Source organism: Filicampus tigris, chromosome 1 (assembly GCF_054856515.1).
Source record: "Filicampus tigris isolate MCC_2025a chromosome 1, RoL_Ftig_1.0, whole genome shotgun sequence".
NCBI lineage: Eukaryota > Metazoa > Chordata > Actinopteri > Syngnathiformes > Syngnathidae > Filicampus > Filicampus tigris.
The window spans coordinates 20,230,751-20,255,803 of NC_141217.1; the positions used below are offsets into that span (position 1 = coordinate 20,230,751).

Here is a 25,053-nt window from a genome sequence, read left to right on the forward strand (position 1 = left end):
AGCGCATTTAGATTTATTAAAGATAAGATTAGATGAATCTGCTTAAGGCAACTTGGATCTGAGCGTAGGGTTTTAGAGATCCACACGTCTGAACACACTTCTCATGCATAAACGAGTTGTTGTCATTGAACATATTGTGCTTCAGGTGAGATAGAACAGACCTGGGCCGGCTTGTGGGTTTGCCAACAGTGGAGAAGGAGAGGGGTGGGAGGATAGCTCATGATAAAAACTCCACCGTACTCCCTTCTGAACGCTCAGAAAGTGAACAGGGGAAAACATGGATATACAGAGACCAACAGCAAAACTCATTCCTGGCGTCTGATGTCAAACAGATGTGAGTTTGCTGGGGGCGAGACGACCTTCAGCGAACCACCACAGCACCTGAGTGTCATGCGGTAGAAAGATCGCAGTTCGACCCTGTGATAGGATTAAGGAATATTCAAGAGCAACCGCTGGGAAGAGATTTGGAAGACTGGACCTCCCACTATTGTGTCCAATTGTCCCATGAGGGGACACATTAAAAGACAGCAACAACATCTTTTTCCCAACGCCCCCCCCCGACTTTGGCTGACCTTCGACTTTTGGCCATTACCGCATCACTTTACCGGATCCACTGCACAGTGAGAGTGACAAGAAGCAGCCGCTGCAAACCCTCAAGTTTTTGACACCCCTCCTCTCTGCTGCTGCTTCTTCTGGTACACCCCCTTGCCCCCTACCTCCCATCTTTCAGCTCACCCCCCAACAGAGCAGAAAGCGTGAAAAATCTCACTAATGGGTTTATTTGCTGTCAGATCTGAGCCCATGTGTCATTCCCTCGGAGCATTCTGCTTGAAACATTTCATAGTTGAGTAAGCCTGCACCAAGTGGCCGAAGTGGGGTTAGGGGGGTGGGGGGCTCAGCTGCAGTAGTCAGTGTGACTGTCTCTTGGAGTTGCTGCATTCTTTTTGGCTCCTTCTCATCATTCGGGACGTCGGGAGCTGGTGAGCATCCTTGACTAGGCGCTTCCTCAAGAGTATTCCGTCTCCATCCGGATCCTGGTGAAATTTTGTGGAGATGTGGTGTGGGACTGCTCCCCTGGTTGTGGCAATTTGCATATGTTGGACTTACTGCTTCTTGGATGGAGTGGAAGCTAAAAAAGAGAGGAAGAAGCTGAAGGAGACGCCACTGCAACACACAGAGACCTACAACGTGACTCTGTCGAACAGCGAAGAAGAGTCTGGAATTACCAAGGTAGTGACTGAATCACTTAAAATCAATGTATGATTAATTGTACCATTTTACTGTTGCTTTTTAGTAACAGATGGTGTGATAAGTGACGTGAACAGGTTTATCACCGTTTTGCAGTCCCAAAGCGGAAAATCTGAACGGTAGTAGGGGACAGGTGTGACCTCTTAGGTCAAACCTCAGCAGGCCGCATCGAAATGTGTGAAATTCTTAATGGATGACTTCCACGGGTATGCCAGGAATGTGTACTGCTGAAGGGCTGATCAGAGCATCAATTAGTGTGAAGTCTAGTGTGAACGTCCTCCAACCACTCTGGAGACAAATAAGGTGTTTGAATGTCAGACAGGAATTATATGCTTCTTCGGAAACTAGTTCTAAAACAAAGGTAATGAGGGTTTGTTTTTTTTTGTTGGGTTTTGTTTATGAGGCATGACCATGATATTTCATGATCACTTGGCGGTCAAGGTTAGTCTTTCAAGCTCTGCCGATGTCATCTCGCCCAGAAAAAGAAGAGTGGAGCGACATTATAAGGTACATTGAGTTTTGTCATAAAGAGAGACTCAAAGTCCTCAGTGTGGTTTCACGGGTGATGGCGGCTATCATTTAAAGGTTTATCTATATTCAGAAAAATGTAAACACACTTTGCAGCGGAACAGGGGACTCCCGATTATGTCGAAATATTTTTGCCGAAATCTTGCCAATCCAGTGTGCCTGCTAGCTACGGGTGATTCTGACTCTGGCACGGGTGCAACACTGGCGGACAAGTGCACAGAGATGACCCAAAAGCTTTCCACCGATGCCCTGAAAACTCCACTAGTTGGTTGGCGATACAGAGGTTGATGGGATAGCTCCTGGAAAGCACAAAAAATAGTGCATTTGCTTCAACACTTAGCATCCCGGTGCAGGCGTGCGACTACCCCAGCAGTTTAGACTCACGGTTATCAGACGAGATTTCCCAAAAGGTAAACAAACCATAATTTGGCTTCAACCATCGACGTAGGCGCTCAGCCGCCGGTACCGCTCATCTACATTCCCTGCACTTTTGCCAATCTCAAAAGTGCTTAACCAGATGCTACGTCTTTCTTGTGGTCCATTGTGGACTTATCTGGCTAGCGTTAAGTTGACAACTCGGTGTCTTGGACAGTGCTGGCGTCAGCTGTCAGTCCACGAGCCTCATGACCGTGCCCACTCGATAGAGATTGAGGAGCTACCAATTCAAATGTCATCCTTTAGCCTAAAATCAGATATCAGCGTGGACGAGGCAACTGAGGTAGTAACTGAAATCCTTCGCAGATGGCCTGAATCCAAGCACGCCAAACCTGCACGTTATCGACCAAAGTCCCACCCAGATGTTAATGGCACAGTATCTGACATCACAACTATTATTGATGACCTTTACTATGCCTCAGCTATGGACAATAATAGCAGAAGCCCAAGTCATCTAAGTTTGATTCAAAAGACATTGACTTTTTTTTTGGCATCAAGTGTACAGCCAATCAACCGCCAAGTCTTTCCCCGCAAAAATAGCTTGTCAGGTTTTCGAAAATGGAATTTGAGCAGCTGATGGCTGATTTAGTTGGGCAGAGTCTATGGTGAGTCTTCAGGGTGCCTCTGCTGGTATTGGTACACTTCATCCTGTTGTGTCCCTGCCAGGCTCCATCCCTGAGCTTTTAGGCTGCCCTCCTAAAACGAATTTTGAGAGAATCCAGAATAATGTTGAAGATCTGTGTAGTAAATTTGTGATGGCAAGAACAAAAGTCACCAAAAGCCACAAAAGCCTCAGTGATGAGATCACAATGTTTTCAAAAAAGCTGATGGATAAAATCCATGACTATATCAACAAAATTCAGGGGACCTGCGCTTTTGAGTTCATAGGCAACCAAACACACAGGCAGAGGAAGCACAAAATATTGCACAGAGATGTTTTGTTTAACATTGTGGAAGATTCTGTCGGGAAGTTCTCGCAGCAGATGCTCCTCTGGATGGAGATGAAGCCAAGGAAGTGGTAGGCCACTGATGATGAAGTATGTGGTACATTGAATGATATCGACATGCTCGATACAACTATTGGAACCTCACAGCAAGAACTTAAAACCATGATTTCATAGGACGAGGAGTGCGAATCAGCAATTTCTGGAGACCATCCCTCAGCGTCAAATGGGACCAAACTGTCACCGGAAAGCCTGGTGAACAAGCTGATCATTACGCTGGTTGAAGGCTCCCTAAAAAAAGTTAGGAAGTCGCTGCAGCCAGACGACATGCAGTTGATAATCGTTCGCCTCGGATAAAGTGCTGAAGGAGGTCAACCTGCAGTTTGGCCGCTATGGACATGATCACCAACAGTAAATTCACGTCAGGAGACGTTGCTGGAAGCTTTGATGTCAGAGGAATCAAAGCTTGATGATATGGTATTGAAACATTTCTTGAACAACCTAAAAAGACTGCAAAAATGTGAGGAGCAAAATTAAAAGGCTTTTTTCAACAGCAGGCAAAGTAATCAAGCCCTTCACACCGTTCTGCATTGACCGAGGGAGGACTAACTGTGTTCACAATTGTTAAGCAAGAAAATGATACAGTGTGCGCTTTATATAGCACAGATTTGTTTATAAACACACTGTAGGGACTTGCCCACTACCACTTTGTCCACAACACTTTTCATAACTGATTTTAGTTCAATTTTGTGCTCGGTGAAAAATAGAGAACAACAGAATGCTCATCAGAATAAAGTAACAATAATTTGTATTTAATCCATTAAATCATACTTAACCAAAATCCACAACAGAAAATGCCAAAGTACAAGACATGCTCGTCGAAAATTTGGAAACCCCAAATTTAACCTGTCTGGCCACCACGCCCAATTCGGCTCAGGTCAAACAATCAAACACAAAAAATTTGCAAAGCAAAACATGGGGCTCATACACACACAATATATTTTGACAGATTTATTAATTTTATCATTCACACCTCTGGATGAATGAATATAATTTTTGGGAGAATAATTGAATTGGATCGGAAATTGGATTTATAGCATTCTGAAAAAGAGTGTTGCAATATGCGTAGTGAAAACCTCATTGGCCACTTTTTTGTGACATATTGTCTGGCACCATCCAAACTTGCTAAACGATAGATTTGTCTGCTGAATTTAGTTGGCAATATTGTAAGGTGGTTGAATTAGCAGCTAACAGAATCACAGAGTTCTTTTATGTCGGATCGAGGGGGCAGCAGCTTTGAGATGGAAGCTCAGACTTCCATTACCCCAGCCACTTTGTCCAACTCCTGAGGCATTCAGAGGCCAGCCGGCCAGTAGTAACCATGTTGCAGCAGTGATCAGCTTTCCAGCACCAGTGGTAGTTTGGTGCCTTGCTCAAGGGCACCTCAGCAATGAATGTGGGGTGTTTGTTTATTGTTTTTTTTTTTTTTATGACTGGTGATGAATATTTGTGAGGGTTTGCCATCAGGATAGGCTGTTCACTTTCAGCCCACCCATTATGTTGGCATACAAGGCTTACTGTCCTATATACCGGCTTTCTTTCCTTTTGGCCCCTACCTTTGGAATCTGGAAACAAGCAGTGAGTTCTCTTTTGTATCTATAAAACACCATGTAGGTGGTTGTGGTCCGCTGCTGTTTATTTGGCTTGGGCCACCCTGTAAAAGCAGAACCAATGAAGAATGACCTTGTGTCAACTCTTAAGTCTGACGAGATTATAACCCGCTCGAATTCCACTCCTCTGTCCCATCCCACAGGGTGCGGGGGTGTCTCGTTGTTTTCACAAATGCCTTCCCAACGCCCACCTACCTTACCAGAGGTTCACCATAGTAGGCCCAGTGCCATGATGTAATTCCTGTGAACGTTAGGTGGGCGGATATTTTGAGAACCGTGGCAGTGTTCTTCCCAGTCAATTGATTCTGTCATTCAAAGACCCGGTCTGACTCCGCTGTGTCTGGGACATCCAATCGGGGGGGCGGTGCAGCCCTGGAAAGTGGGACAACCTGCTGTGTAAAACCCATTAGAATGGATCCTGAAAGACAACACCTTGGTAAGGATTAGCTCCCCTAAAAATCCCCCCACCGTGTCCCTTCCCAGTAACATTGTTTGCATCTCCCACAATCAGAGTAGACGCTACATAATCTAAAGATTTTTTTTTTTTTAACTTATCACCATTTTTAACGTCCCGAAGTGGAAAGTTTGAAAACACTGACATTGAAATGCTCAAAACCATTGCAGTGTGGAGTATACTCCTGCACAAGTCTTTCACCACCACAGCAATAGCAGACCACCACATTGCTAATGTGTCAAACAGATTGACAAGTTATATACGTCATAGTTTAAACCCACTCATACACTGATGAAATCTATTCAAAATACCCAGCAGGACAAGCTGTTGTTCGGTGTGTATGTGTGTCATGTTTCTTTACAAAGTGACATTGTGTTTTGTTTTTACTCGCTTTTGCAACTTGTGAACAAACATAGTTGTGACAACTCTGTCATCTGTCTCAGAAACGTTTCAAAACACTTTGCAGTTGTTACTAGATGGTTGTCATATAAACGCCCTCCTAAAAATGCAGTTTAATGCCAGAAAAGTGTTTTGCCATACCGTCACTTCTGATGAGAATCTGAACTTCCAGCTTCACGTACACTACAAAATGTTAGCTCGTTGTTGCGCTAGCCACGCGTTTCTGCTTTCAGTGGCAAAAGTGTGTCCTGTGAAACAACTCAGACTGCTTATTTAGTAAGTTTATCGCTCGACACATGGCAAGGAAAAGTGTGTCCTGGCGTGAAATGTGTGTTGTCAAACGAGCCAAACATTTACACTCCACATTTACATTTTTTTCCCCACCTCATGCCAACTGGAAACACTTTTTCAAGATGACCAATCCTGCGTGTGGGCTGCTTTCTGTGGGCAAACCTCAGATCATTTTTCATTTGAGAGTACTGTAATCACAAGATGTGGACTTGTTAAACGTTTTTAACAAAATGTAACGCTGCCTGAACCGTCTCCCTGTCCCAATTTAAACTCTTAAGAGAATGTAAGCCTTATTACGCTCCAAACAAAAGATGAGGGCAATCTGTCATTGTTGAGCGCTCCAAGGAATCTGCAGTGTCTGTAATTGGGGGAGTCAAGTCAAACATCACACCGGCGTGTTGATAAATGGATGGATTTAGCCAAAGGTGAGGCTTTTGTTTCCTCTCTCACATCCCTGGCGATGTCTTGGTGACATTTTGGATCGACCTCTACAATGGACACTCCTCTTGTTCAATACTTACAGATGGTTCAAGGCTCGAGCGGTTTTAAATCGCTGTTTGAGAGGCAACATTAAAATTGTATGCCTCAACAAAACACATTGAATAGCAAAAACACTAAGACGGTCCTAGAAAAACTTCGCTAGGGTCACGTCACCTGCTGTGGGTAGTCAGAGGTCGAGGGAAGCTCGGTGCTACTTACATCGCAGCAGCTAGCTAGAAACGAGCTTTGGCTGACTACTAGTGCACCTAAACATGTTGCTGAGTCGCTCCTAATTATTGCCTCCAAGTTTCATTCTCACTAAAGGATGACAAGAAAAGACAAAGAAGCCATGCTAATCGCTAAAATAACCTGAGATTGACACGGCTAACGTGTTTAACACCTGAATTAAGATCTTTGGTGATCCAGTAGAGTTTTCACAGATGTCTGGGTGGAACCGCGTTAAAGCGGAAAATAGCCATCTTAGAACAGCAAAATAGCAGGCAAATTATTACGTGTCTGGACTTTGGAGAGAAAATCATACTGGTAAACAAAAGTGGAACCAGAAATGAATTAAAATATCGCGAGCTACCTTGTACCCCCAAAATAGTAACTTTTCAGGAGATCCCAAAATTGGCAAGTTTGTTCAACCATTATCATTGCATCGTGAATGAGAGCAAGCCATTTTCAACACTTCAGATTGGTCAGTAATGTGTAAAAATAACACCAATGCATGTGGGATGACCAATAGTATAGAGTTTTGAAAAAATATAAAATTCACCAAAATGTGATTTATGAGGTTTTGGCCAAGCACCAGCTTTATGCTACGGTGTACGACAGCCAGAAGGAGTGGCCTATAAGCTTAAAAGTATATTAATATAATTGCATATGATATTGATAATAGCAGAAATATTATATTTATAAAAAAAATTTTTTACAATAGAGTCCTGAGTTTTGGTTTTGACTTTTGAGGTCTGCATAATAAATGTTTTGAAAATTACACTACAGCAGAGTTTATCTTTTTTTTCTTTTTTCTATAAGCTTTGCTTATAGAGAAGAAATTGCAGTATACTGCTAAAATGTGAATTTAATAAATAAAAACTGTTGTTACTATATACATAAAAAAAAAATCAAGCCAAGTGTTCATTCGTTATATTGTCATTTCTATTGTATACCTGTGCTTGCTGAACGGAACTCTTATGCGGTATGCTGACGTTGATCGATGTTGAAGTTATGTTTTTAGAGGTGTAGTTTTCCTGAAAATATGGGTGGAATTTCAAGTTGCACAACTTCAGGGGCGTATGACTTTAGAACTTATACTATACATTATTTTATTTTGGACAGAAACAATAGTCATAAACATTCACGACAGGTAATCTCTAGAAGATAATTTGGCTCATGTCAGCAAATTGGATACACCCAGGTTAGCAAGACACTCTTATCCTGCACCGCCTCGGGATCCCTTCCTCTCAGGTTGTGAAGGCCGCACTGTGATCCCTATCCAGCCATGCATGGATGACTGCACAGGGAGCAGCACAGGCAAGGAAAATAACAAGAGGATTATAAGGCCCTTCATCATGCTGTCTATCCAGCCTTAAAATTGCCTGTGCAACAACTTTTTTCAAACAGCAACAAAACACAGCTCTCTGCCGCTGTCCGCCAACTTGTGCTTGAGCACTTGTAAAGTTGTGCTTGAGCACTTGTAAAATTGAGAAAAAAATCATGGAAAAATACAAAAGATGCTTGAGAAGGAGTCCCAGAGTACTTTTTGTATTTTAGTAGCACTCAGCCATATTTTCCCATTTATGAGCCGTTTCGCCCCAAGCAGCAAATCGACATACTAACCTTTAACACGTATATGCAGAAGGATTATTCACACAGAGCCGATAATTTTTTTGGGGGATCAGAATCAATAATGCAAGAGTCCTGTTAATGATAACAGTAATTACGGCTGTTACATTCATTTAGTTCCATTGCATTCATTCATTGAGCCATTCATGAGGACACTCTGGCTACGTATTGACGTCACTCTGCCGTTTGCCTCTGGATGGTCACGGAGCATAATATAATGTTAAAATTGTACATTAGCGTAAAACTTTAACCTTCCTTTGGCCAGGAGACCATGGGCATCAAATATACACTTAAAACTCTTAGTTATGTGTGTCAGAATGTGTACAACACATGGCTACCTAATTAGGTACACTGGGGGAATACATTGCAAAACATGGAGATATGGTGTTGTTAAGCCGTGGTGTTGAAACTCTCTGTCTTGTGCCTAGGAGTAAACACATGTCGTCCATTTGCACTTTTGCCCCACAGGCATATTTGGCAACTCGGAACAGAAAAAAAATTACAATTCCACTCTGGGTGTTGTATTATTACCTTGTGGCAAGACGTGGCAAGAAGCGTCCGTCACATGGCTTCGGAATACCACATGGCTTCCAAATCATATTCTACAGATTTAAAGCAAGTTGCAAATCAAAAGCGTGCATCTTAACTGAATGAACACAATCATTATTGTAAGGCAATAATGAACAAGTATCAGACATTATGGATATACTATACAGTAGGGCTGCTCGATTAAACGATTTTGAACCGTAACCGAATTTTGTGGATAAAATGATTTTCAAAACGTTCAAATCGGCACGTTTGATTTTGTTATTTTTGGTGTATCGAAGCCACCGTAGTTTCCTCTGCATTTCCGCTTCCTCCCACGAGCGTGCAGTCCGAAACAACAACAACATCCATGGCTACCGGCGATTCTGCTATTTGCTCAGGCAAGTGAGCATTTAGTTAATAAATATATTGATCTGTAGTGTAGTGTGTGCCCCGCATGTACAATACAACCCGTGAGCAAGTAACTCAACGTCTGAAAGGCGTCCCTTTTTTCTTACTCCTCTACAACGGGCCTCTGGTCCAGCCGGACTATGCGTCCGTACTTAAGCTTGACAGTACATTGTATTATTGAGTGACAGTTTTGCACTAATCATTGATTTATGTTTAAGTGAGACCAGGGAGAAAAGTGACAGGCTAGTCACTAGCTGGTTGGCAAAACGACTTGCTGACAGACTGTTTGGTTTACAGACTTGACTGTCTACCCTCTCTCAAGTTGATGATTTCATTTCAGATGGTATATACACTTTTTTCTTTCATTATTGGTTTAATTAAGAACAGATCTGAAATCCATTGTGTAAGTAAAATGCTGTTAATCCCAATGGATTGTTCTGTGTGTATTAAGTTAAATTGACTGGCATTTTGAGTTCAAAGAAAGAAAAATTAAGTTTAAATTAAAGACATTCAAAATACTCCATTTTTATTTTTTTTTATTTTACAAAGAAATTGTAATCGTAAAATCGGGTTTGAGAGAAAATAATCGGGATTTTCTTGTTAGGCAAAATCAAACAGCCCTACTATACAGTATGTTACCAAGTTATGCTCCTGCTTGAGTTAAGCCCATATCCCACTGAGCAGCGTAGGTTTGCGAATGTCGATTTTTCGTCAGGGTTCGTTCAAGTCTTTGTGACTGTTTGCATCCTTGATGAAATCAAATCAACATTTGCTACCTTCGCAAACACTCGCAGACCTTCACCGCTCAGTGACAAACGGACTTTAGGCTACTTCATGGTTGTAGGGACGGCCAACATGTTTTATTTTGAAATACCAAAGTAAAGGTGTTCCGTTCCAAAATATATAAACACCTCTCACACACACAACTGAAATGGCTTGCATAGAGGTAAGTCAAATGAACTCACACAGCACACGGAAATGCACTCACGCAACATACTGAAATTCATGCATAAAATATACTGAAATCCTTTCACGTCGCTTTGAAACGCTGTCATACACTACTGATTCGATAGGTAGATAGGTGGATGGATGGATGGATGCATGGATGGATAGATAGATAGATAGATAGAGAGAGAGAGAGAGAGAGAGAGAGAGAGAGATCCTCTGTTTGCACAGGCAACCTCTGTCAATGTTTGTTCTGTTCTGCTGTTGTCATGTAAGCAAACGGCCAAACGTCACAATTTTCATCTGTTTTCATTTAAAAACTGTGTTTTGTAAATGGCCCCAAATTTGCTCTTGTCAGATCCAAACGAGTGTATCTGTGGCATGGCCCGGAGCCCCACTTAGCAGGGTAAACGCTGTCGAGCAGATTTTAAGCCTCTCATCTTGAGACCGACTTCTGGACACGTTCTCTCAGTTTGGGCTGTTGACTGACGAGGCCATTTAGGCACTCATGCATCGGTAGTGATCAAAAATGGGGCCCCGGTGTTCTTTTTCAGCTGTCGGCATGCTCAGCCCCCACTTAAAAATATCAGACCAATCACCGTACAGTTAGAATTGCATAAAAAGACTCGTTGGCCGTCTTTCCACTCTTCATGTCTTGCTCACTACGAGAACAAAGAAGTTGGCAATCAAAATTCTCTTGAACTCATCCTCAACTGGACACCACCTTTTCCAACTGGCGCCCTCTGGTCAGCACGACAAAACACTGCACACCTAAACCACCTGACATTCCGACAAGCTTTTTTCCCCTTTCCATTAAAGCAACCTGTTGACTCGTAAGTTCAATGTGACGCACTGCCATCGTTTTGCACACTATTGTTGTGTTGCTTTTACTGTATTTGTTATTGCAGCATCGTCATTTGCATAATGTTGGCCAGTAAAGATGATTGTGACTTGATGGGCTCTATTTTTGTTGACAGCCCACATACGCTTGGGTATAAAATCTGGTGCATCGTGATTTTCGTCTGGTTTACCATGTTTGGGAATTTGGTAGGTGTTTTCTTTTACCCGCCCCTGGCACACTTGACAATTTGGTGGCTGAAAGTAGACTAAACTTTAAACCAGCTGATAACAGGTCTACGTTGTGGCGCTGGTGGTGTAGTGCCACTTTGGTGGATTTCATCGTTGTGTAGGCAGACAGATTCTGATCTCCGTGGACATGTGTGGTGGATGTCATTCATAAATATGACAACAGAGTGCATCAAACCTTGTAAATCATTGAAGAAATCAATTCATTCAAGGCAATGTTATTGTTATTATCCTTATCGTCTTTATTATATTTTTAAAGTCACCACTCTGACCGCAGCACAGCTATGAGTGTGTAAGGGGATGGGTGGGCGTTCAGTCACACACGGACGCACAATCACTGGTTGATCGCCAAGTGCTCACTACACAGCAGCCAGCTTTACATCATCCGCCAGTGGAGATCTTCTTGCAGTTTATTTTGCACATGGCGATCTCCTGCATGCACTCCAGTGAGTCAGTTTATGCTTCCGCCATTTAAGCCTCTCCAGGGCTAAAGGGAATGAGAAGAGACGGTTCCATAGTCTTGAAAGCAAGTCAGCTGTAATGATTCCCACAACGGCGCAAACACCAATTTCTATGAAAATGTGCACTGTTAGGTTTGCGTTTTGCTCTAGATATATATCGGGCAGGAAAATAGGGCTCACCAATTTCTGGTGTGCCTTTAGCCACAGCTGCCATTGTCACCATGTAACAAAACAAAACACACGTGCACAAACAATAGCTTATCCTCACAATTTTAATAAAAAACATATTTTGAATTTCCTATGTTTACATGTATGTGGGTTTCTAATTTGCATTCCTATATTATCACAATATTGTGCTGCCTTTGATTTTCTAATACCAAGATACACCAATTGTGCATGTCGTGTAAACAAATGGAAATGGCAGTTTTTTTAAAAATTAGTTGAAAATGTTCTTATGTAAACAGCCTGTAAGACATGTGCTCCCTTGTTCCCTTGTTAAATGTATCTTTCTTTGAAGATGATCAAGCCATCAGAGCATTCCATTGTGCTGGAACAGTTCACAACTATGAATAAGAAGAAACATTATAATGGAACGAGTGCATCATTCTTTAAAATGGGAATTAAATTATTTATACAATAATTACAGTGGTGTTCAGATCATAAATAAAGGTAATGACTACCTTGGCTATTGGCATTCATCCTTGAGCACAGAAAGTCCTTGAGGGGTAAAATTTCAATAATTTAATTACCATTGTGTGTGTGCATGTGCGTACGCGTGTTTTAAGAAAATAACAAGCTCAGTATGGGTGAATACCTGTTAATGATATGCTGTCTTTATTATGCAGGCAAAGCCAGTGCTATAATGACTCACATGTCTGCTCTATGACATAAACACATGACTAATAATAATAATAAAATAGTAATATATAGTACTGTACCCTCAGCTAACATTTCTAGAATATAAACTAATTAATTACATTTTTTTTCTCTTGAGGATTTATAAAATTGAAAGGTAAACATTTAAGACATTGAAAAAAAAAATTTGCCAAAGGAAATGTTAAATCAAATATAAATAGAAATTATTTCTTACAGGGACTAAGTTAAAATCAATGAACTTGTATTAACTAAAAAAAAAAAAAACAATAGGAATGAAACAGCAAGTGGTATTTGACAGACTTGTTAAAATAATTTAACCAATGACAACTATTACAATTTAGCTAACCTAAACTTTAATTTTATCAATGATGTGAAAACAAAGATTTGTAATAACATAGCTTTGAGTTATTGGTTAATTTCACAGTGATTACTTACCAATTTACAGCACTAAAAGGTTGTTGGCGTCTGTTGGCGTGTGGGTTGAGGTGACAAACTCTCATTACTGTAGAACATTTTAAGCACCCTTTGGACAAAGTCACTGAAGTATTTACTCTTAAAGCTCATGAATAGTGTTGCTATGGCACTTAATAATAACGACCTAGAGCCTTTACCATGATGGCTGCTTGGCGAGAGAAATATATTTTGCTGACTTCCTGCAATCTGCTTGACAATATTTGGTTGCCAAGCTAACCAGTGACGTTAACATAATAATCCTCCTCCTGCTGTTAAGGACAAAAGAGAAATCTATTTTCTAGTTTTACAGTTCTCATGTGAACAGAGACTGTTGGCTACCAGAGCTGTGAATTTCGTCCCAGGGGCGGAACGGTCCGTCCCTCCGACCATTTTGAACATTCACATGTAGCAGCGCCGAAACTGCTCCTGCGCGATTTGTCTCTCCACACATGGACTGATGGTGTTCCAGTCAGCCCTCCAGAAGAGGAGGGGAAACCAGCCAGCCAATCAGCAACCTGAAGGACTGACCAATGGAAGCACTTCCTGGACCGTGCGTCTCCGCCCATCCGTTCAGAGACTAACCTCTCTCACGTCCGCTGCATTGACACGTAGACAATGACCGCTGTTAAATAAAGCAGTTACATTACAACTCTCGACTTGCTCACTCCTTACACACATAAAACGTGTGCTGGCAAGCGGTTCGTCAAAACCGTAAACCCGGAAGTGGGTGCCCGTAAGGTAAGCGGATTTGAATAGTAAATTAGCCAGCTAATGAGCTTTAAATAAACCTCTGCCGTTAGCATCCATCCCACGGCGTCATGCACAGAATTATTTTTTTGGGTGGGTGGGGGCGGACGCAAGGACGGAATCTCTTTAAAAGGATGAGGACGGATGGAGTCGGAGGACGATTATTTTTATGAATAAGGGATGGGGACGGAAGACGGACTGGCAAAAAAGTGTCAAACTACTAAACACAGACACACACGCCCACAATATGCCTTTAAAACTGTACTTATTCTTAAAAACTCTCAGTGGAAAATTACCACGAGGCTCTGTCTTATGGAAACTGTATTGGGGGCCGGAAAAGTAGTCTCATAAGTTCTCATTTTCATTGCTTTTGTGTGTTTCCCAGCCTCACAAGCACAACAAAAACAGACGAAAATCCAACATGTTAACTTGTTTATTTAGTCTGCTGTCAGACTGAAGACAAACTCCAAATATTTGAGGGGAAAAAAAGTGTTTTGATTCCAGCACATTGAGAAGGCAAACAAGAAGCCACTTTTTTTATTGCAGTGGAACAAGAGGCAGGTCTTGTACAGTGAAAAAAAAATGTTGTGTTGGTTTTGCAGATAAGTGATCTGCGTCCTGCTGCCAAACCTAAACAAATTCCATTTCAGACGACTCACCTTTCGTGGCTCGTCTTTATCTCCTCATCTATCTCGACTGCAAGCCTTTGACGTTTGGTCCAAGGCTGCTTAACATTAATGCGACTGGAATTCACAGGCTCTCGTTTGACATAAATCAAAATGCACAGTGTCGTGCATGAAAATGTTGTGTCCAGATATCTTGGAACATTTCATTTCTGGCTAAAGGAGGCCGTGCAGTAATTTAGTTGTTGAGTTGTTTCAGATAAGTACACACATTGAAAAGTAATATTAAACCATATGAACAGTATGTACTATTCCAATGTCTTCTTATGTTATTATAAACAAGTGCGGCCAGTCCACCACTCTTACATGCATTACAACTTTTTTTTTTTTTTTTTCTTGCTCAAGGAACATTCCACATGCTAAGACATCATTCACTTTGTTTACATTTGTCTGAGGCTGTTTGGGAAAATAGGATTTGACATGGCACCCACGTGAAATATCTGGAGGGACAAAGTGAGGAATACAGTAATTGACTGTTTTTAAAAGCGCATTGGCCTAACTTAAAATGATCAACCACAAAGCTGCATTTCATTTTTTCCAATAAGCATATTATCGTATACAAAATATCACTTAAATTATAAATCTACATTTATATTTAAAAATCTATATTTAAATATAATTTATATCTCTGAGTGCTACTCAAATATTCGACTGCATCATGTAGTCAGAACCGTCAACAATGAAATGAAAGCGAAGCCCATCAGGACAAAAACGTGCTGTGAAATGCATACCTAACCTCTGTAAGTCACAATTTACCATACTAAGATACATGTTTGTTTTGCTCTGTTTTGTACAGACTGTATTGTGTATAGCTCTTCACATGTTTCAAATTTAACTTTGAAGCCTGGTGGTTATTAAAAAAAAAAAGAAAAATGTTTTTCCTGTTAGGAAAAGCCCGAGCTCTAATAATGCAAATCGAGAGCACTTTTCCGCAATGCTATGAATCAAGTTTGACTATTCTAAGAAATGAGATTTATTTACCCAGACTTGCAAATATTAACAAACATGAATTTGATTGTGTTTACAACTAATTGTTTCCATTTGAACCAAAGATTATACAGTCTACTCACAATAGTATGGCAAGGTCATTTTATTTATTTATTATTATTTATTGTTTACTCAGATTTGGACAGTAAACAGTTCTTCAAATGTGTTTTACTGATTGTGTAGGCTCATTATAAGGTTATTTTAAACTGTTCCTCCTTCTTTACAAACTCAAGGTGATTTTACCTTCTCTTTGCAGGTGTCTGATAACCAGAGAGTGGATCCATTGGGATCATGGATGGACTTTGTCAAACGACCAGTTGGCAACTTCCCAGCGAAATGTCGCAAACGGAAAAGACCTCTGGTAACCCAGAAGATGGCACAGAATGTCGTACTGTTTAAAAAAATAAAATTAAAAAAAACGGCCCCTTCCGATCAAGCAGTAAAATTTGTATCTGTTTGCTCATGTCTGCTCATGTTAAATGACTGATTAAGATCAAACTTAAAGAAGAATTTATTGATCCATTCCATAACACGTTTTGGGATCCTGTCATTGGTCTACCAAGGGCAGTGGTAGGTCACCCAAAAGGCGGAATAAGCCACAATGCAGTGTGATGATTTGTGGACAGAGTGGTAACTTCCAGAATGGGAAGAAGACAAATAGGCTACCAAAGGTTGTCTTCTTCTTGTAATAAAAAAGTCACATGTCAAAAAGAAAGTTGCCCTCCGCTGTTGTCCTTTTCGTTGACCGTGTGACCTTTCTCTTGTTCTTCTTATCACTGTCCTGCCCACATATACGAGACACATCAGGATTTGCTTTTCCAAAGTGTGACTTTAATGACCTTGTTAGCTGCTAACATTTAGTCTCTGTCCTTCACTAGCCAGGCCCACCTGGTCCTCCAGGTCCTCCTGGCCCACAAGGACCACCTGGCTCACCTGGAGCTGAGGTGACCCAGGAAGTTCTTCTCCAAGAGTTCAAAGAGATGATAAAAGGTAGAGGCATGTTGGTTGTCCAGCCAGTATAGGTCACAAAACATGTAGGATTATGATCATATTAAATTGGAGTTTGTGATGATCTTGCGTTTCTAACAGAAGCTACAGAGAGACGGGCCGTGGCTGTGGATCGTCAACCCGCTTCCAGCCAGCTGCCCGTAGCTCTCCTTACGCTACAGGAGGGCATGACCTCCTACCGGCGGATAGATGAGGCTTTCCATTGCAAACTCAAGGGACCCATGGTGGTTGACAAGAAGACTTTGGTGGAGCTCCAGAATTTTCAAACAGTATGTGGCAAATTTTCAGCCTACTCATTGCATGTGACTCAAGCAATGTCCTTGCTAACGTTTTGTGGGCTGCACAGTGTAGTGGGTGGTTAGCACATCTGCTTCACAGTTCTGAGATTCTGGTTCTGATCTCACCTTAAAGGGTAAATTAACCCAAACATATTGTTTTCAAGAATATGTTCCCAGCAGGCCCACTAGTTGAAACACGTCATTCTGATTAATAATGCGTTTGTGAAATATGAGTTAAGCAGCAAAATCCAGCCCTTTTTAGCCTGCTCAACTGCTCAAGGCTCAGGTAATGACCAATCACGGCTGGCCTGTTTTATGAAGCTGAACCATGATTGGTCGTTACCTGGGCCTTGAGACACTGTGATGTCATTTTCAGTCGACAGAAGTGACAAAATGGCCGCCCCCAAAGATGGCTAAAAAGGGCTGGATTAACTCTTAATTCCACAAACACAATATTTATCAGAATGCCTTGTTTCAACTAGTGGGTTTGCATAGAACATATTCTTGAAAAAAATATGTTTGCTAACATGGGCTCTCTCCAGGTAGTCCGACTTCTTAAAATTCCAAAACCCATGCATGTTGGGTTAACTGAAGACTCTAAATCAGTCAATCTCAATTAATGAGTCGGGACCCTAAAGTGTGTCAAGGAGCCATTTGGTGGGTGGATCACAGAAAGCAGTTAGAAAATTACAAGCCAGTCCTTGGTTTACAGTGGTACCTACATTCCACATTTCGAGGTTCCAGATGACGTAAGAATTTGTGGTACTGTTTTTCAAATGAATTCCCTTTGAAAACGTGGACGCAATCTGAAGAATTGTCCTAATCCTTTTTAAAGAGGTTGCAAACTGTTTTTCTGACCCATTTGCTTCTCAGTGGTAAGCCAATAGTGGAGAGAGATTTGTGTTTGGTAGTCATTGTTTAGTTTGTGTGAGGCATCCTCCCCTCAGTGGTAACTGGCACTGGTAAAGCCTGAAGTTCCACCCAAAGACCAACCAGTCAAAAATATCAGTTCAATTCCACACATCACTCTCTGGACGGCGCACAAAAGACACTCTGTCTGTGACTTGGAATAAAGTTTGGAGAGGACAGAAATAGACACTGTAAGAAACAGCTTGCTGTAGTGGAAGAAGTCTGTTGATGAGGCTAGCATAGCAGAACCTTTATAGACGGAGGTAGACAGGCTGGGGGCTAATCGTGTGGAGTTGTGACATGCTCGGATAATTGAAAAACACAAGATCCCACAGTGAAACCCTTTAGTCCGTTTGAATCAAATACTAGTTTGTTTTCCTCTACTTCGTCAGTGATCGACATACAGATGCTAACCATATCAACCCCTCCACACAATATCTGAAGCGGTTCAGTTGTGGTCTGAAACCAACTGCAAAAACTTTTCACGATTCAAGTAACCATAAACATCAGAATGGGGACATAACAACATGTGTCCTGTAAACAGCGGAGACTGTTACACACAAATACGAGAGGAAACAGGAAAAAACAAGTGGAATCAGCACAAAGTAACACAGAAGCAAAAATACTGCGAGTGCCACAAATATGCACAACAAAAACAGTGTATTCTGTCTTTAGCATGACGAGGGTGTGCACTTGAGCAGAGCTCCATTCAGAAAGCCTCAATGCATGTGAAACAGGTAAAACTTAAAAACAAAAAGAAAGGAAAAATTAATGATCAATAAACACCTTGGTAAGTTCAAGAAATGACAAAAATAGGCTGGAATCAAGAAAACCTGCAAAAGTATCATCAAGACACAAAACTTAAAGCTGTGGGAAAAACTTGTACTATCAATTTTGTAGTCCAAACTTTATAGTACTGACTCAAAATCTTAACCCTGCCCCCACCGTTTCTGGTGATACTACACTTGGTGCACAGACAGACAGAGGTATTTTACAAATGAAATGGACTGGCTTCAGCATATTTGAAGTGTGACATCACTTCATAATAAAACACTGCGTTATTACAACTTTCTTGACTTTGTGCATTATTATTTTTTCCTCATCGAGACACTATTTCAAAAATGCTGCCTCTGATCTTTACTGTGTTTTTAGCCGCCAGCCAAGGGAGCCTTCTTGAGAGGGTCAGGCATGGACCAGTCTACTGGCAGATTCACCGCCCCCATCACAGGGATCTACCAGTTCTCTGCTAATGTCCATATTGGTAAATCAAATTGCATGAACCACTTAAGATGTTTTTTTTTTTTTTTTTTTTTTGCATTTGTTTTGCATTTGCAGTGGTTTATGTAATGGAATTGAAATTTTGGGACACTCGGGTAAATCAAATTTATTGCTAAATGACAAAGGCGCCCACAAATTAAAAAGCCAAGTTAATGGATAATAATAATAATAATGATAATAATAATAATGTACTAACAAATAAATTAATAACTGAACATTAAAATGGTGTCTTCCTTTCAAGAGTCCTCCCCTCTATGTGTACCGGTAATTGATTTTTGAAGGCACCAAAGTAAACGTGTATTTTAAGATGCAAAGACAAGAGCAGCAGCTAATGCTGGATTTAAAAAAAATGTTTGTATGAGTTTATACATCAAGTCTTGAAATAAACAAAGATCATTTCTGTGCTAGTACATTACTGCCTACAACTCACATTAATGTAAGTGTAGGTTTCCTTGGTGGTCCACATATAAATTAATATAGAATGCTAAATTGGTTATCACCAAGGCAATGCTCATAATGCTACTTTGTTTTTTTCAAGCCACCGTAGAATACAAGTGACTTTATAAAGTGCTATAATTTCTGATTATAAATACAAGGGTGTTGCTTTAGAGGTAATAGCAAATGTGGACGTTTTTCAGATCACAGTGAGGTGAAAAGAAGCAAGACCCAGCTGAAGGCCAGGGACAATATCCGTGTATTAATCTGCATCGAGTCACTTTGCCACAGATACACGTAAGTATTACACACGATGGCTATTATAGTGCATCCTCTAAGGCAGGGATGTCCAAAGTCCGGTCTGGGGGCCAAATGTGGCCGGGACTTGACCCTGTTAGGGATGATTAGAGGGATGAACAAAAACCTACCTCCATCCTTGCTCAGTCCGTCCTTTTTTAAGGAGTTCTCGTCCGACTGTCCACAAAATGGGCGTCCTTCCCTGGGACGGAATGCCCAGGTCAGGAAATAATGATAACATATAATGCATAATAAACTGTTCCAGGAATAAAACTGTAGCCATAATGCAACATTTCAAAATGCGCAGGAAATGATTCAAGTAACATTTAAACATCCTTATCCTTATTCAAACGTGTGAAAAGGGAGGTTTGCCGTTTTGAAACACCAAGCAACTTGTGAATTAAGCCATTCTTAGCCATGTTGCTACATTGCTAGCATGGCTTATTTGTGATGGAGTGTTGCATTTTTACCTTTGTTTTGAGAGCCCAATTCCTTCTTTTTAACTTAATTTGGTTATTCCAGCCAAGGAAACCGACGTTGATGGATGTCCCCGACAACACGGCGACCGCTACACATGCATCCGTTTATGCACGGCAAATTCCCTCGGTCACGCATTCTGTCTCTGCCATCTCTAATAGGCTATTCTAAATAATACCATTCCAATGAAGTTGAGATGTTGTATAAAACATAATTTAAACCAACATGAGGATTTGCAAATCCTTTAAAATTTTTATTCAATTGAATACACTACAAAGACTAGATATTCAAAGTTCAAGCTGACAAACTTGATTTTTTTAAATATACAATACAACTTTATTTATATAGTCACAGTTGCTGTTTTTTGTTTGCTTGTTTGTTTGAAACGTTGTGCTGATAACAGTCTGGATGTTTTTTTTCTTCTTTGGCCCGGAGGACATGACGTGCATGCTTTCCAAAAACAATTTGAAATGTGGACTCCTCAGACCACATCACACTTTCCCACTTTGCGTCAGTCCATCTCAGATTAGCTCAGACCAGAGACGCAGCTGTGTTTCTGGATGTTATTGATATATGGCTCTTGCTTTACATGATATGTAGAGTTTTAACTATCATTTGTAGATGTAGCGATGAATTGTGTTACCCAACAATGGATTTCTGACGCAAAATAGTTGCCTCTGCCTGCCAGCGACATTCCTTTGGGTAGAATCATCCTTGTTAGTATTCCATTCAGTTGTAAAAATGGTCATGGAGACCAAAAGTGACAGTGTTTGTTTGTTGTTATTTGTCTGAGGCTAAATTGTGGAATCTCTTGTGAAGGGATGTCAGGATAGCATTATGTGTGGGAGACAGGTGTTGTCTTAACTCGTAAGCCCTCTCTGTTTAGAGATAGTTTCTCATCCTTGACGGAGATGGCCTCCCTAATTCCTCTTTCAAACCATTTGTCTTCTCTGCCGTGAATATGTACATTTATTTACACAAGTGCTTTTTCCCTTTAAGGTGCAGGTAGGCTGCTGAAGTCATGAGCAGAAGAATTGGCCTTTCTGTCTTGTGGCATGCTCTTGCTCAGTGGTTCCTATTGGGGAAAGCAAGCAGCCACTGAGCAGGCGCATGTCATTTCAAAACAACTACAAAAATAACTGCAAAATAACGTTAACTGGCTTTGTAGAGTAATCAATTAATATAAGTTGAAAAGGATTTTCAAATATTTTCTGTTGCATTTGGGTTTTACATTTCCCAACTTCAGTGGAATTGGGGTTCAAATAAAGAGTGCTTAGCTTTATTTTTCCGAGCCAGCACTCCAGACAGTCTTGCACACATCCCCTCCTGCCTCGCCGCGATCAAAATGCGGAGAATGTGCAATAAGAATTTTTGCGATGGCAGTGGATGTGAAGACAAACTTGATTGATTTGCCATAAAAATGTTGAATTTTCCACTTAACATAAGCCAGTGCTTCCCACTGAGGTGATGTTTTTGGCTTGCTTGGGTAATACAGGAATATGTTCATTCTATTCGACATTACACAAACATAAGGGAAAGTTTAAAAATCAAAATCGAAAATCCTCGTGCAAAACTTTCTATGCAAAGTTTCCAGAAAGCTTCTGACCCTCGGTGTCCCTCCAATCTGGCGTTTATGCAAATAAGTGTCCTTATGCCAATGTGAAGGTGTACGCGGTTATCAAAATATCATGTTTGTCTTGCAGCTCATTGGAGATGATTGTTGGCTTGGAAAGTAACAGTCGGATCTTCACTGTAAGTGTTCAGGGACTCCTAGAGCTCCAGGTGAGTAAACTGTGGTACCTTAATTAGAGCTCTACTTCATTTAGTGTTTTCTTTTCGTCAGGGATTGCAGGAGGGACGGGCATTTGACTCCATTGTTTGACTATGGGACAAACCAATTACCGTAACTGATTAATTGTTAGTGTTGAAATATTCTTCTTACTGGGAACTGAAAATATCTCTTGTTCTAAACTCCTGTTTGGCTGCCGTCTCATTAAACCGGAAAATGTAGCTCAGGGAAGCTGTGCCAGAGTTAGTTCTGGATGTAGCTCATCTTTCTTATAGCTGATGTTATATTCGTCTTCTTCAAGTATGGTGTGGATTTTAACATCGTAACCTGTTTTTCAAATGTAAGAGATCCTTGAAATCAGCGGTCCCCAACCACTGGTCCGCGGCCCTTAAAAAAAAAAAAAACACACACATAGCAAGCGTAGCATGTTGTGCTGTCTCAAGTTTTAAGCGCAATGTTACACAGGATCGGAACCCAGGAGTTTAATCAAATAAAACATTACTTTATGTGGTTGATAGCTTCACCAATATTATCAAGATGATCGATTTTGTTGGTTTGTCTTCCACAAACACTTCCAAGTGTCACTTCAAACTTCATTTCGGGGTTGCGGTGTTCTCCCAGATGTTCCATGGTACTACTGTACCCTAAGTGCATCGTATCGTTCCGTTTTACATCACAATCACGCCTTGACTAACCTCTGTGTTGACCACACACAAAAGAATTTGCAATCGGAAATATTAATAAGGTTTAATTGTTACAGTCACTGGCCCCAGACATTTTGTGAGCAGCAGATCATCCACCATGAAAATCACTCGAGATAATCGGATGCTTGCTGATTTCGATCATAAGGGCGAGAAATTACTCAAATGTGTGCACAACAAACTGAAAAACTGCTGATTTCTGCCAGCCAAGTAGTGTGCTTCTTTTTGCTTTGCTTTTGATTAACAATTCCCCACGTTCAACATAATTCTTGATTGACAAATAAAACTTGTCAAAATCCATCACCTAGGCAAGATTTCCAATGAATGCCGTTTGGTCGACCGTCATTCAACCATAACAGTGGAGTGAAAACAAAATCTGACTTACCAAACACGTCTTCAGCTTTTTTTCTCTTTTTACCTTGTGCAGGAAGATTATTTAATCAAGATTGTCCTTGTATTGATTGAAGAAGCAACAAATGTAACCCTTTTGCTCCCTATTGTGTTTATAGGCATATTCCCCATTAGCTTCGCTCACTATTGTGTAAATCTATCTTCTTCCTATTTGCAATTTTCTGACCAATACAATTTGTTCCCCACGCTTTATCATCGTTTTCAACAGAGCTGGGCATTTTACAAAAAAATTTGCGTCTGTTATTTATCATCCGTAGTAGCGTGGGTACCCTTCCATCGTCCGTCATTTTTTTCTGGGGCGAAAGAAAATAGTACCCGTCTGTAGACCTGTCCACCTCGGATTTTAAACAGCCGTCCATCTGCGAGTTTGACGAAACTGTCACAAGCAGATTCTCAATTTTAGTGGCTGGGTTCTGCTACACGCAATAAACGGAGGTTGACTGTATGGACTCGGGCATTACACAATTTGTTGCCTTCTTGCAGGCCGGCCAGTACACCTCCATCTTCGTGGACAACGCCGCCGGGGCCTCCGTCACAATACAGAATGGCTCCGACTTCATGGGAGTGCTCCTCGGCGTGTAGCGTCACATAGCGAGAGTCTTCTTTCGTTTTCCTCAAATGAACCGCTCACGAGGGCCACCCCGATAGCACGGCGACATTTCGAGCGAGTCCAAGCTGACTTTTGATGCGATCCCGTGTGCTAAAGTGTGGGTTGAAGGAGGCGGAGCTTAAGTGAGTTGTGGTTTCTATTTCACCGCCCCGCTTCTTGGACAAACTCGTGCTGCTTCCCCAGTGAAATGACCTGAACATGCAACATGTCATTGTCATGCTTGTACTGTAAGTCTTTTACGCCACATACTGTAGAACACAGAACAAACATCAAGTAGTGTCTCTGTGCATATATGTCATAATGTGTCTTTAGTCCATTTTCCCAACAATTTAAGTTTTACTGATATTAATTATGACTGATGATAACTTGGCAACGAGACAACATCGAACTGTGTTTTAAGGTTGCGGTTGTCACGGTAACACTCTTGTATGTCCCAGTAATGTTTATTTGACCCGGCCCATTTGTGTCATCATATACTGTATATCAATGATTGTTCTATTATATTCCTGACATATATTTGTAATTTATCATAACTGCAAAAAAAATGTTTAGGTTTGTACTTTATAATATTTATGTTTGAGAAAATGTAACAAACTTGTGCTATTTGACTGTTAGATTCTTGCAGCAATAAAATTATATCTTTTTACTCTATTGTAGCACATGTGACGACACTACCATGTTTGAATTGGATTAAACTGACCTCGTCACTTAGTTGTGATAATAATAACAATGATACATTTGCGTTTATCACGGTTTGGACCTCACAGAATTGTCTGTTCACATTGGGACAAACGCTAGATACAGTACAGTGGAACTTCTCCATCTTTCACTATGGAAAGTATGAACAGACTAGAGTAACAAATTTTGAACTCCAAAAACTCCCACGAACTGTTCAAGCAAAGTTTCAAGAAACATTTACAAGTACCAACATCAAGCTTTCATGTTATTTTTAATCAACCATTATTAATTTATAGCCTTTGCAAATGCTGAATGAAATGGAACATAAACACGACAAACCCGAATGAATGGACAGCGCCTTCTGTGCAAGGTAAGGTGACAGACCAAAAAGGTGCTGCTGACTTATTTATAAAAAAAAACTTCAGCATAAGTATCCTCATTCTCAAATAATTACTTATTATTGCGTATTCACATTTCGTGCACAAATTGGTGCATACGCATGGTTAGTAAATGAGGTCCAATGAGAGCACGCTGAGAAGTGTCTTGCTGCCAGACCATGTAGACAAGCTGATAGTTTTGAAAAAGAATATGTAAGCCTTTGGCTTAACAGGTTAACTTTAATGTGAAAATATACATACATTTCATACGTGTAAATATATTTGTTCCACAAAAGAGAAAGTTCAATATTGTTCAGATATATGAAGCACTTTA

The 25,053-nt window shown here is 40.8% G+C and overlaps 1 protein-coding gene across 2 annotated transcripts; it reads left to right on the top strand.

The window, feature by feature from the left end:
• The first annotated feature begins 174 nt into the window (after positions 1 to 174).
• c1qtnf12 (C1q and TNF related 12) lies at positions 175 to 25,053 on the top strand. 2 transcript variants are annotated; one of them, XM_086043740.1, is made up of 8 exons: positions 175 to 1,230; positions 15,728 to 15,832; positions 16,350 to 16,461; positions 16,561 to 16,748; positions 18,819 to 18,927; positions 19,583 to 19,676; positions 21,857 to 21,935; positions 23,538 to 25,053. In XM_086043740.1, the coding sequence occupies exons 1-8, from the start codon at positions 1,054 to 1,056 to the stop codon at positions 23,634 to 23,636; spliced, it is 963 nt and encodes a 320-aa protein (XP_085899866.1). In that variant the 5' UTR covers positions 175 to 1,053; the 3' UTR covers positions 23,637 to 25,053. The 2 variants fall into 2 exon arrangements, with proteins under 2 accessions (XP_085899866.1, XP_085899874.1); XM_086043748.1 differs by lacking the exon at positions 15,728 to 15,832.